The sequence below is a fragment of the Mesoplodon densirostris genome, chromosome 6 (assembly GCF_025265405.1).
Source record: "Mesoplodon densirostris isolate mMesDen1 chromosome 6, mMesDen1 primary haplotype, whole genome shotgun sequence".
Lineage (NCBI taxonomy): Eukaryota > Metazoa > Chordata > Mammalia > Artiodactyla > Ziphiidae > Mesoplodon > Mesoplodon densirostris.
In genome coordinates, this window is record NC_082666.1 from 130,086,679 (window position 1) to 130,100,740 (window position 14,062).

At 45.1% G+C, this 14,062-nt stretch overlaps 1 protein-coding gene across 1 annotated transcript in view; it reads right to left on the reverse strand.

Moving 5' to 3' along the window:
* Window positions 1-14,062, reverse strand: part of GALNTL6 (polypeptide N-acetylgalactosaminyltransferase like 6) — a 1,098,474-nt gene that overhangs the window by 49,773 nt on the left and 1,034,639 nt on the right. Inside the window, exon 9 of the mRNA XM_060101558.1 lies at window positions 10,315-10,536. Coding sequence (XP_059957541.1) covers window positions 10,315-10,536 — 222 coding nt within the window. The remainder of the gene's footprint in view (window positions 1-10,314; window positions 10,537-14,062) is intronic.

Genomic DNA, 14,062 nt, shown 5'->3' on the forward strand with positions numbered 1-14,062 from the left:
GTCCAGTTTTCCTAGCACCACTTATTGAAGAGGCTGTCTTTTCTCTATTTATATTCTTGCCTCCTTTATCAAAGATAAACCCACGCATATATGGTCACCTTATCTCTGGGCTTTCTATCCTGTTCCATTGATCTATGTTTCTGTTTTTGTGCCAGTACCATACTCTCTTGATTACTGTAGCTTTGTATTATAGTCCGAAGTCAGGGAGCCTGATTCCTCCAGCTCCATTTTTCTTTCTCAAGATTGCTTTGGCTATTCGTGGTCTTTTGTGTTTCCATACAAATTGTGAAATTTTTTCTTCTAGTTCTGTGAAAAATGCCATTGTTTGTTTGATAGGGATTGCATTGAATCTGTAGATTGCTTTGGGTAGTAGAGTCATTTTCACAATGTTGATTCTTCCAATCTAAGAACATGGTATATCTCGCCGTCTGTTTATATCATCTTTAATTTCTTTCATCAGTGTCTTATAGTTTTCTTGCATATTCTTTTATCCTTTCAGCCAGTCTGTACCAGACCATAAGCCAAGCTAATCTAAACATCTCTTTGTTTTCTGAGACTCATTCTCTAGTAGGTTCCTCAGAAAGACTCTTGGGAAAATTAATCCCTGAGTTCTTGAATGTTTATAACTATTTTTCAGTTGGCTTTATACTTGAAGCACAGTTTGGTTGGATATAAAATCTTTGGCTCATATTTTATTTTCTGAAGCATCTTTACAATGTCATCCATTGTTTTCTGGTACAAAATGTTTGTGCTTCAAAGTCTGGCTTAGGTTTTTTTTGTTCTTTTTGTTTTTGGTTGAATGCACAAAATTGTTTTCCTTCATTTAAAAAAATACAACTGTTTACTAGAAATGTTTGTGTTGATGGTTCTCAGTTGAATTTCTCAGCTATAGTCCCTTTAATATGTAGGTTCAAATCTTTTATTTGTCAAGGTTTTCTTAAATATAGTTTTATGTCTTTGTTGTCTTTCATTTTGTGGGGGAACATTCTTCTTTGGGAATTGATGTTAAATCTTCATTAAAACTCTGTTGTTCCAAATCTTTGGTAGAATCTTCTATCTCTTCTTTATTTCCACTTTATTGATTTCACTCTCCTCCTTTCCAGCCTTGGTTGCTCTTCCTGGCCCTCCCCGGGTGTCTATATGCTTCTTCGTTTCTTCTAATTCAGCCTTTGTTTTTGAGATTTTTTTCTTTCCTTTTCTTCTCTTTTCATTCTTGAGTTTTCAGCTCTCTTTTCATATCATCACGTTTCACATCATTCCAAGTGTCTTCTTTTTTTTCAATTAAAAAATTTTTTTGGACTATAGTTGATTTATAATGTGTTAGTTTCTGGTGTACAGCAAAGTGAATCAGTTTTACACACACACACACACACACACACATATATATACACACATATGTGTGTGTGGGTATATATATATTCTTTTTCAGATTCTTTTCCATTATAGGTTATTACAAGCTATTGAATATCATTCCCTGTGTTATACAGTAGAAGCTTGGTTTAGCCCTCTCATTTCTGAGCTGTTCTAATTCTGACTTGTTTGGTTCTTTCAAGCTTTGATTGTTTTTAAGCTTCTTTTAGCTCATTTAAAAATCATATGTTGCTGTTTTCATCCTCTTTGTGGCCACATTTGTGGGATGTTTTCATCATCTCTTGGAACTTTATTTGGTTCATTTAAATCTTTATCCTTGCTGTATCTTTGTATGGGGTTTTCTTGTACTCTGGTTTTATTTTCCACATACAGATTAAATGGTTCTCTTGGAAAATTCCTCTGTAGGGCTCTCTTCTGCATTGTTACTGTGACAAATTTTAAAAAATATGGCCTCTTTATATACATGATGACTTCTCTGTCTCTCAGGGGTGAGCCTGATTCACAAAAGCTTCCTGCATCTAACTCTGTATTGTCTGGAGTCTGAAGGTCTTTCTTTCCAGAGCAGTGAGGCTGCCTTTCCATGTGCTTGTCCACCACGTCCTGGGGTCCAGCTCAGATACCTCCTTCTCTGGTGTTAGAAGTTTAGTCTCCCTGGGATCCACAGTGTTTTGATCCAGTGATCAGCAGGTTTTGTTTTTTGTTGTTGTTGTTGTTTTAGCAAGGTTGGTGGAAGGGAAATGGAAAGAATGAGTCTCTGTCTTTCCAAAAGGGTGTGTGTCAGAGCATTTCTGAGATCCCACTGGGCGGAGGCTACTTTGGCATTGTTTGAATTCCCAGGCCCCTTACTGGTTTCCTATGGTTTTTGCACTTGTCCTCAGCTTGGAGCCTGTGAGGGAGTCTTTGAATTTCACTGGTCATTTGCAGTTTTACTTGCTTTAGTTCCTATTCTGTAAAGGATCGGCTTCTTTTGGGGGTGGATGTTTGTTGATTCCTGAGTTGCAGCTCATAGCACTGTCCACACTCTCCTTTTTCTTTCCTACCAACCCCTCATCCCCAGTGATCCCACACAAGACCTGTTGCTGCCTGGTGTATAGGTAACACTAACCCTACTCTGGGATTCCTGGGGGTTCCTTGTCACCAGTTTTATGTAAGATGTTATCCATGTTGTGTGTGTTTTTTCTTTTGCTATACTATATGTTTTGTCTGGCTTTTATGATTGAACAAAACCATGCTGCGGCCATATATTTAGCATCGGAAATCCCAGTATATTTTTAAAACAAGAATATTGTAGAAAATTTAGCATTTTATTTCCGGCATCACACCATATGGTTTTTCATTATTTCCAGCAGAATGGCAGTATTTGAATGTTAGGATCTGGAACAAAATTATTTGCTGCCGACTGGTATGCAATTCTGGCAAAAAAGTGTGGGCAAAGAGGGTTGATGTGTGTAACTGGTTCTGCATGATTTGGGTCTAGAACAAAACTAAGAAAAACTGACTTGTCCTTCCTGTTTTAGGGATCGTCTAGAAAATTAAGCTCCTCCTGAGATTATCTTGTCATGTTAATTTCTCTTTGTAATGGGCCTAACGGATTGGCAACCTTTTTCAGAAACTGAACAACTAACAGACTTCACATTGGCAATAGAAGCTCAAGAGAAAAAGCCTTGCATGTGGCTGTGAAAGGGAAAGACCTAAGAGCTTGTTTGTTGTTGATGGGACAGAAACAGTGTTTTGGAAATCTAAAGGTGGTCAAAGGAAATTCCTGTATTTCTTAAAATTAATAAGAAATCTAATCAAGTGGATCAAAAGCATAAAGAGATAGTTGGAGAGAAAACAAAACGTGGAGAAAGAATGGTGGCTTCAGGGGAGGCCAGGACCACTGATTTTTCCCATCTGTCAGTCCACGTAAGAGACAGTTACGTTTCAGGCCACTCACAAAATCTAAGACTGACTGATGACCTTTAAGCTGTGAATGGAAGGGACAACTTATGTCTAAGCGGTGCAGTAACTGTGTGTCCCAGAGTTTGGAACAGGGCCAGCCAAGACCTACTGCTGACAGACAGCTCAACACGTAGCGAGGACACTTGGAGGAATATTTGCTCTTGTTCTTAACTACTGTCTGCCTGCAAATGGAGAAACCAGTTCCAAGCCCAATGATGCATCCTGGCATCTGTCTGCATCTCTTAGCATGACTCCCAGGATCTTCTCACTATTATTCCAGGACCCCAAGAATCTTGCCCATATTTTTGCTGTGTTTTTTCTTGTCCTCCACCAACCTGTGGATGGTCACTAGACTTTGAAGTTGAGGGCAGTTGCCCCTAAAGGGACCACTCTGAACTCTCCCAGAAGCCAGCTGGGCTCTTTGTAAAAGAATGGGTGGGGTGGGGGTATTCTTATGTCCATGGCTGGAAAACTTATATTGAATTTTTCCACCAATGCTGACTCTCTGTGGCTGTGCATTGGAAATCCTACTTTAATAGCTGAGTGATCCTCAAATTCTATTAATTCTGTGTCATTGTTGAAATTAGAAAGGTACCAGTTATTAAAAATTAAACACTAGAATGAATTCACGATTGGGCTAACATACACTTAAAATTTCCTTTACTCCTGTCATGTGAAACCCCAAAGATATGTATTTATGTATATAAACATATGTCAGTATGAATACATACACATTGTAAGGAAGAACAAAATAGAAAAAGATAGAAAGTTTTTGGCATATATATGTGTGTGTGTGTGTGTGTGTGTATATATATATATGTGCAAAAAAATCTTTTAGTTCTGAAACACCTCTGATTCTATTAGGACATGGGTCAAATTGCTACTTTTGAGACATTAAGATGTCCAGTTTGCTCAGCTGGGGATATGAAATTAAAATCACGTATAGTGTTGAAGACAACACTAAGTTTGTCTTCAACTCTCTCAGCTGTTGAGAACTCAGAAAAAACATAGTGGAAGCTCAAAGGATAATGCAATTCTTTATGTAGTCTTACCTTCTTCTCAACCTGCTTGTGGAGCTCCAGAGAGATGAATTAGCATAGTGTACCAGCCTTGTCTCTGCCTGAGAAAGTAAATGACAGATCAAGTCTCGTGCACTCAGAGAATGACAAATCGTCTCTGAACGGCTGCTCCGTTTATAGGTGTGGTTTAGCCAGAGAGCGGCTGAAGGACAGCGATGGTCCCAGCGTGCTTGCCAGGGGAGCGGCAAGACGTGTCCTCTGTGGGTTCCCCAGTTGCCAGTCGAGGCTGTTGGGGGGGAGACGGGAAAGGGGGCCATTGCTCTCCCAAGAAAAGGAGCCAGAGCCTGCTTTTCCCTCTGTGTTACCCAGTAGCCACCCTGGTGTAGAATTTGTTTGAAAGAGACAGAATCACACCGTCAGATGGCCTTTCAGATAATGTGCCTCCTAGTATCAAACTTCCTTTCCTGGAAGCCCATACGGAGAAATCTGAAAGGCCTCGTGCCCCGTGAAAACATCAGAAGGAAGAGAGCCAGTGAAAAGAAGTCAAGAGCAGCTGAAGCTGAGGAGGTGAGCTGGGATGATTCCGGGGGCCTGTCTTTGTGAAGATGCCGCAATTCAGGGTGACGTGACTCTTGAGCAAGGGGTTTAAATAGCAGCAGCAGGAGTTCAGCACTGAAATGAATTTTTAAAATAAATATTTTCCAGAAGTTTTGCAGTGGCGAGATGACAAACGGATGTGTCAAGATTGGCACATTGAGGCCCGCAAGCAGACACCTTGGTCAGGAAAGACGTGCCTGTCTATTTTACATCTTTTATTCCCTCTTAAACACGAAGATGTGGGATTCTGCAGAACTCCACTTTTTGGACTATAAAGGAATGCTATAAATGGCTATCACGAATTCATGAATTCTAAGGAGGGGAAGGAGGAAGAAGGCAAAAAATAATCGGAAATTCTGTTTCGTTCATTTAGCATCTTAACACAAAAAGACACACTCCCTCTGTGCCTGGTTTAAGAACAGTTTTCTGCTTTAAACCTGTTCTTACCCCGGTTTCTTCTCCAACACAACACTGCGGAAAGTGCATTGCTTCTACGTGAATAGCACCAAGGGATGCTCGACTTATTCCATGGCTCAAAATCCCCTTTATTCTCTCGGGGCCCCTCACCTCCCCACTCCACCCACTACCCTGGCGACCAGAGGACGGAATGACGCCTCCGTCAGAGGTGACTTTAATCTCTTTTTGCCTTTGAAGTATGAAGGTGGCATGGAGAGATTGGAAGTTGCTGGCGTGGAGGATTTTCAGTTTTGGAGGTTCTCCTTCGCCTTAGGACATCAGAAGAGAATATTTCATATCTTGTTGGACTGTGACATGGACCGTGGACCTGGCAGTCCCTTGGTATCACTCACCTGAGATTCATTACTCACACTGTCTTCCCGGCCAGGCTTTCCAGAGAGGCAGCCTCTGGATGGCCGGCCAGGGAGTGGTGTGGAGACCCTTCCCCGTGTGGTGAAGGGGAACCAGAGCTTGGCCTGCCCATGGGGGCCTCTGGGCAGAGCTGTGAAGGCAGGGGGGGTGACGGAGCCAGAATCCTCCGTTCCTTCATCATTCACTCAATAAGCATTTATTGAGCACCCGCTATATGCCAAGCCCTGTTTCTAGCGGCTGAAAGGCAGTAGTAACTCAACAAATCAACAGAACCCTATGTCCTGGAGCTGGCTTTCTAGGTAGGTGAGAAACACGACAATTACGTAGATGGCACAGCTTGTTCTGTAGCAAGGGATGCTGATGAGAAGGAGAGGGCGGGGGAGGGGCGCTGGGAGCGGATGAGGATGGGCGGCCCCGTGTGCACGGCTGCACACGACGGAGGGGACAGCGGGGAGGGCCTTCCGCGAAGACAGTGCTTTTTGAGAAAGGGAGTGAGGGAAGAGCCTTGGGATCGAAGCAGGAGGAACAGCAAGTGACGAGGCCCTGAGGTGGGCTTGTGCCTGGCCTGACGGGGAGCAGCGCTGAGGCCAGTGTCCCTGGAAAAAGGAAGCCGAGGGCTAACAGTAAGAGATGAGGTCGGAGGGGATGCCACAGGGGCAGGTCGTTCAGGGCGCAGGTGAGGAATTTGACTTTGACTTTGACCCCGAGAGCTGGTAGCTGTTGAAAGGTTCTGAATGAGGCAGTGGCCTGATCTCCCGTTTCAAGTGGAGAACGAGCTAAGGGGCAGGGTCGGGGGCGGGGGAAGCTGACGGATGAGTTAGGAGACACACACGACAACCAGCTGAATCTGTCAGGGAAACGAGTAGCAGTTTAGAGGCTGTGTGTAGTCTGTAACACATCCTTTCCAAGCTGGGTGCCAACGACCAGAGCCCAAGATTGCCTAAGCACTTGATTGTTTCCCCAGAATCAGGCTGGCACAGAGGAGCAGGTGGGAAACTGTTCCAAGTGCAAGCGCGTGAAACAGCACGTTCCCCTGCTTCCTGGCACAGCGCTCCTGTAAAGGAGCCTTGTGTTTTCATTGCTGGAGGTTTGTGGTTCCTTCCTACCACCGCTTTTAAAGAACCACACAGTCTGCCTTTCCCTTTTCACTCTCTTATCAAAACAGCAAGTGACCTATGACATTTATGTAGGAGCTTGTCACATTCGAGCCATTAATTTAAAGTTTATAGGAAACGGAACAGTCCTTTTATATACTAGATTGGATCCTGCAGCAGAAAAGTCACATTAGTTAAAAAAACAAATAAAGAAAAAAACCTGTGAAATCTGATTGAAGTCTGTAGCCGAGTTAATAGTATTGTACCGATACTTATTACTTAGTTTAAATGTGCTATGGTTAAACGTATGGTGGCAAATGTAAGATGTTATTAACATTAGAAGAAATGGGTGAAAGGTGTATGTCAACTTTCTGTGCCTTCTTTGCAACTTTTCTGTATGTTTAAAATTATTCCAAAATAAAAAATTAATAAACAAAAGCTCTTTTTAGAGGGCCAAGGAATACACGAGTGAAACTTTGAATTTTTTTAGAGATAAAATGGTCCACAGGTATATTCTGCACATTTAGCAATTTTTATCCACCATTAAGAAGTAGGTTATTACCCAATATATAGTTAGAAAATGGTCTTTACTGTTCATCATTTCATGTAGATTAAGCTGCATTTCAAATACTTCATCTGCCTCCTGCATTAAATGTCCAGGCGTCACTTTTACTCTCAGGGATCTCCCCTGCTTGGGAAATAGATATTTTTCAATGCACTTTACCAGCCCAAACCCTGTCACGTGCCGAGTCCGCTTCCTTCTGCCTTCCTCCCACGTCTCGTCTTCATCCTTGCCGAGAACCACCCCTTCGCTGAGCAAATGTAACTGAGTGTAACTGGCGCTTGAACTACTTTGCCGTTTTCTTCTTTCCCTAAACCTAAAGGTGACCTTACTTTGCTTGCTGTTCTGAAGCTTTGGGGAAAGAAATTTGCCATTATATTAGAAGAAAATCTGATCTTCTCAGTGTCTGATTGTTTAAACCAAGGATGATGAACTCAAATGTCTCTAGGGCCCAGGCAAACCACGTAAAGAGGTGAGGTAGTCAAGAGTAATAGGTGAAAAACTGGCATCACCCACTGGCCATAAGATGGTTCTATTATTCCTGGAAAGTTATGTCTTTTCTAGAACCTCAGGGAAATTTTGAATCTGTTTCCATGCAAGATGCTTCCCCCCCCACCAAGATGCTTTATAAATGCAGGTTATGGTTTAGTCAGGCAACGAGGGAAAATGCGACCAGTTGTAGTTTAGATAGTAGCCAGGTTGGAATAAAAATTACGTTTCCACATACGGAAAAGACTGATGAGAATTTAACCTCTTCCGGAATCACACAGTGATCCTGGCAGGTCTTGGAGAGTTTTCTTTTCTTTTTTTTTTCATGGGAGGAGGAGCCAATGCAATGGCTAGTCTTTACTGCAAAGAAGAAACTTGACACCCCATTTTGAGGGAGCTAGTGCAGGGGCTCCGTGGGCCAGCTGGTAGGGCACCAGCTTGTAATGGGTTCCACAGCGAGGGCCTCGCTCGGCGTCGCCTTTGTGAAGCCAGAGCCAGATGACAGCGCTGATGTCTTCTTCACAGATGCAGCCCACCATGCGCTGCCTGGTGAGGAAGCGGACTAAATGAGGGTCTTCCTTGGTACCTGAGGCTGCGTTCGGGGCGAGCGTATGGTACGGGTCCAGACCCTCGCGCGCAGGCAGCATGACCTCCCTCGGCAGCCCAGGCCCTGCTCATGCGCAGTAGGAACACCACCTCCAGACGCCATAGGGCGCACCACGGAGACTCCCCTGGGACCGCGGGTGCGCAGGGCCTGCGCGGCCAGCGCTCCAGCCCCGCGGAGCTACCTTGAAGCCATCAGGCCAGCTACCAACACCCGCGCCTCCGGGAGCTGGCGGCGGAGGCAGCTGGGGCTTGGCGGGCGGGGCTTCTTTCTCCTCCGCGCGCTCCCGCCCCGCTCTCTGGACTCTGCGGGGTCGGGGTGGCGGGGCGGGGCCGCGGGCTCTTGGAGAGTTTCCTACTGAGTCACTAAGGCGGGACTGTTTTTAGATTATTAGGGAAAGACGGCAGACATAACCTTAACCCAAAAACTCGAGGAAGAAACTCACCTGCTTCTTGGGTAACAAATTCCTATGTCTTACAGCACCTTGGACTAAGAAAGTTCTCTCTGGGGTCTACTTTACATTGCTGCTGCTGTAAATTAAGCCCCTGGGAGATAACAAAAACGAATACCAGCAGAGTAATATTACTAATCTTCCAGGGACGCTTTAATGAAATCTTTAAGATGCAAAGGATCAGAGACCAAATTACTCGCTGAAACACCCAAGATCAGGACCACGTGCATATACGAAAAAATAGTAGGAGATGAAGGCTCGGTGCTAGCCTTGGCTCTATCCATCGTGCCCGAGGTACCCCAGGTCAAGCAGAGGACCACCTCTCTACGGGCCCCTCAGCAAAACAAGCAGCGCGCGTGTAACCTGCTGAATGCGTTTTCTGCCCGGAGCCAGGACAGCTCACCCAAGGACGCGGCCCCAGCGCGCGGGCCTCCCCTGCCACGCCCGGGGGCCACCTGTTTTCAGAACTCTGCCAAGCCACAGACACTCACCGGGCAAGCGCCTGTTCTCCCCACACCACAAAGTCAAGGACGACGATGGGGAGGCTCCTGCACGACGCGAGATGGTCCGCTCCTGAGCGTGGGGATGGCGCTAGCATCCCTCCCACCCGCCCCCGCCCCCCCCAAGCATCCTGCTATGAGCAGATTAAAATGCAGGCTCAATTCACCTCATGCAATTTGAGTCCTTGCTCCAGCACACCCTCTCCTAAGAGGAAAAGGCCACAGTAACAAGACTGAACAGAACTGGGCCCAGCACAAAAGTCCTTTATAGGCCAAAATATAGATGCTTTAAATTAGGCAGCTGGGGCCTTTCAGCTCTTTCCATTTTAGATCATGAAGTAAAATTTAAAAGAAGCGCTCAGAGGTGGAAAGGTTGGTGCTTATTTAAGGAACCCAAGAGGTCCTACTCGTGCCACAGTTCAGGGTATTGTGGAAAAGCGCATCTTCTTGATTCTGCATCGCACACCTGGTTAGGAAAGCCGCCAAGCCCCATTGGGGCACCTCGTCCTTGCACACACCCATAGCAACCAGGCTGCGTGCGCGGCGGACAGGGAGGGATTTTATCGTGGACATCGGGTCACATTTATGTACACAGGAGCACGACAGATATTTTCATTCTCTGTAAGCTCTTAGGGCAATTTCACTAATCTCAAATAAATAGTTTCCAGGTGCATTTTTAAAAAATCAATTTGGGGAGTCAACAGTGGCCAGGGGCTCCAGGGGTGAGCTGAATGCCCTTCCCCAGCAATTCCTACAGAGGACGTATATTTATCCGAGATTATTTCAGCTGACCCTGGCCACAGGGCAAGGGAGCTGAGGGTTTCAGCAGCCCACTCCCACCCCCAGGGGGCGCCTCACCTCCCCCCAGGCTGCGGGTAGGGGCTCCACTGGAGGGTAGTACTTGGGCACGTCCCAGGCCACTGCCGCCATGAACCACTTGAAGTCCTTGCACTTGAGCTGTCTGCGCAGCTCCTTCTGCGCGGAGAGGTCCCCTGTGGACAGGTGCCGGTACTCCGGGCGCCGCTGGTAAATGTACTCGGCAAACTCATCCATCCAGGTCTCCGCCACCCGCTTCAGGTTCTGTGCAGCAGAAAAGAGGGTCAGTTATTGGCTTGTGCCCACAAAGGTGGATTTTAGTTGCCCTCCAAATGGACAAAAAAAGAAAAGAAATCAGACAACCTCAGGCAGCTCTAGTTAGGAGTTTTCCTAACTGCGAGGGGTGTGAGATGATTAGCCCGAGGCCTTGCACACATTTCTGCTTCTGGCATGGGGTCCAAGTGCCAATTAGAGAATTCATCAGAGCCAGTAAAAAAAAAAAAAAAAACCCAGCTTGCAATCCTCTCCGCTTTCTCGTCCCTCCTGTTATTTCACGGTGACACATTCTTTGTTTTTCACGTAGAACTACAGGAGCTGGGCCTGGAGATGATGACATTGCTCTTAGGTATCAAATTGCTTAAACCCTTTCAAGGGACAGCGAGGGATCTTGGAAAGAATGAGGACAAACAAGCTGTTATTCTCCCAGTTACAGCGAGAGCCCAGTATTACTAAGCTCAAGACTTCGTGTTCTGGTGAGAGAGCCCAGTATTACTAAGCTCAAGACTTTGTGTTCTGGTGAGAGAGCCCAGTATTACTAAGCTCAAGACTTTGTGTTCTGGTGAGAGAGCCCAGTATTACTAAGCTCAAGACTTTGTGTTCTGGTGAGAGAGCCCAGTATTACTAAGCTCAAGACTTTGTGTTCTGGTGATGCTTTGTGCCACCGGATGCCCAGGAGAATTTAGTAATTCACTACACAGTCAAGTCGGGCTAAGGAAGCACCAGGGGGCCAGTCTTCTCTGCAGATGGAGCCATGGGGGGAGGGAGCAGGGAGACACGCACACTCCTTAGGGGCAGGGAGTGTGGGTGTTCAGGGTAGGAAGCTCAGCCCTTTCCTCAGTTTTGAGACTGAGCTAGTAACTTACACTCTCTGGGCCTCAGATTCCTCGCCTGAAGAAGGAACATAGCAGTATGTCCCTCCATCAGGGGAGTGGTTGTAAGGTTAAGTAAAGTAACACCTGTCAGTGGCTTCGACTAGTACCTGGCTCACAATAGGCACTATGGCTATTAGAGCTACTGTACCTAGTAGAATAATAATAGCGCAGCATTGGAAGACAGAACGCCTGGGTGTTGGGCTTGGCCGTGGGTGAAATGACTTGTCCTGTGGTCTTGGAGAAGGGCCGAGGCTGCCATGAGGTGTTCTCTGACACTCCTTCACCCCTCGGTGCTGAGTGGTAGAGAGAACACTGCCATGTCTGGAGCATCAGTTCTGATGCTCCACCAGCATCATAGGCGGGTGTCCCACAGGCTCTAGTTCTTGTTGTTTTGTGTTCAAATTCCTTATTTTAGGCCCCCAGCTGGTGTGAATATTGACCCTTTCCAGCCTCTCCCTTGCACTTAGAAGGTAAAATGAGCAGAATGGCTGGGAACTCGAATAAGACCCAGATACACCCAGATACAAGTGACTAAAGTAAAAATTAGGGATGTTTAGGAAAATTGCTTTGTCTTAAAAATTGCTACGGAATCCTAAATAGGGCCTGAAACTGTGCCTAGAGGTCCGCTGGATTTGAAGACAGAGTCTCCAGATACCCTATTCCTAGTGGAATTGTACCCTTTTCTTTTTTCCCCATCCCCCCTACCTCCAGCGTCCCCGGGGGGCCTCTCCCACCTCATCCCCCATGGACTCCTTGGTTAGCACATGTAGGGCTCAGTTAATCAGCAAGATGCAGAGAAGACACAGTGCCATGAAGACTACTCTGATTTCTTGGTTGCCTCTGTGTTCCTTCCTTTCAAAGCTTCCTGACGTGGAGAGTGTAAGGCTTGTTCTCTGAGGGGTTATTATTATTTGCTATCACTGTGCTGTCTGCCATCCCACTGGCACTGGCTGGCCCAGAACACCTTCTTTTCCCTGACTCCAGTTTGCTTTGACAGATGATCAGAGTCGACGTTGTTTTGTTATAGTCTAGCCCTCGCCACAGACTCTGAGCTGTCCCCACTTGTTTGGAGAAAGAAAAGGAAACGTGATATTTGGAGGTTCCTGCTCTGTCCTGGCACCAGGTACCACATGCACACGTAACATCCAAGTATGAGGCTTCAGTATCACTTTGCCGTTTACCTTTCACTCTGACAAATGTTCGGGATGAAATGCGCTCTGTTATCATTTGTCCTTGGACAGACAGTTTTTATGGTTAGCAACAAGGCTCAAAGATAGAATGGAGAAAAAGCTGGTTGATAATAGTAAAACTTTATTTGTATTCAAATTAGATTTTTGGCTGTAGTTTCAACCTTTCTCCTATATTCCAATTATTAGGTAAAGTGAAAATATTTAATTTTCACCTACTTTGTGCTTCTCTCATAAACAAAAATGAATAAAGGTAAGAAAATAGCAAAAAGCAGAGGCAAAGAGCAGAGGTAAATTACCCAGGAATAATGAGGAAGTGATTTATAAAGTGGAGACATGCCTTAACATTTTTGATAGCTTGCAAGAAAGATTTGTCACTAAGAAATCTATTTGACTTGGGTAAATAAGCACTTTTAGACTATAAATGCTGTGAAGTTAGGGATAGATAGTGTTTTGGGTTTTGTTTTAAATTAAAAGGCCCTAGCACATGTGTGTGCCCATCTGGGCATGCTAATTGTGGAGTTAAGAAAAGACCATTTATAAAATGAATATGAAGAAATTCCTAGCGGGTGCATGTATCTATTGATAAAGGCACTGAAATAAAAACAGTATTTTAAAAAGCACTGTTGCTAGAGGGTAGATATTTGTTGCTTTGGGTTTTTGAAATAGAAATAATAATTATTGTGAAAACTCAAAGAGGAACTGACCAGTTCAGATGCGTTCAATTGGAAATGGCTGCAAGGGTCAGGATGATTGTTTGCCAGAATAAATGACATGAATAAGTGAAAGAGGCGGGAGATGGCAAGTTGGAAGATTGTCAGCAACCTCAGGGAAGCTGCAGGGTAGTTAACCTGGGAACCAGGCAGGTAGCTTTTGCCTTATCACGTCCTGTTCAAGTCGAAATACTTGACTGGAGGTTAGGTTTGCTGATTTCCCAGACACTCCAAAGAAAGGAGGAAGATCATGGACATACTCCAGGGATAATGAATGTCAAATCATCGAGCCCTTTTGTGGTAGCTTTCAGGAGATGGGGAAAGAGAACCGGCACAATAATTGCAAAAACTAATTGCCAGTGTCTCTCCAGCAAGGAGTGTTACATGAACATTTTGACATACATATGAATCCTGACCATTTTAATGTTCTGATGACTCATCAGACATCCTCCACTGCAGATGCTCTGTTCTCTGAATGGAGTTTCCGCCAGGAGGAAACTTTCTGAAGTGTCAATTATTATAGTCAAGGGACAGTCTAGAGCAGTCCAGGTGACTGGCCAAATAATACCATCCTGAAGGCATTGTTCCAGAAATAACAATACACTATGTGAATCTGCCACTGTCATTATGTATCAGTACTTAGTTTTGGGGAAACCATTGGAACCTCAGCTGAGAGGTTATAAGCAGTTGCAAGAAGCATTTCATTGGTCTTTCATAGATTGTAGAATAAACCCACCCA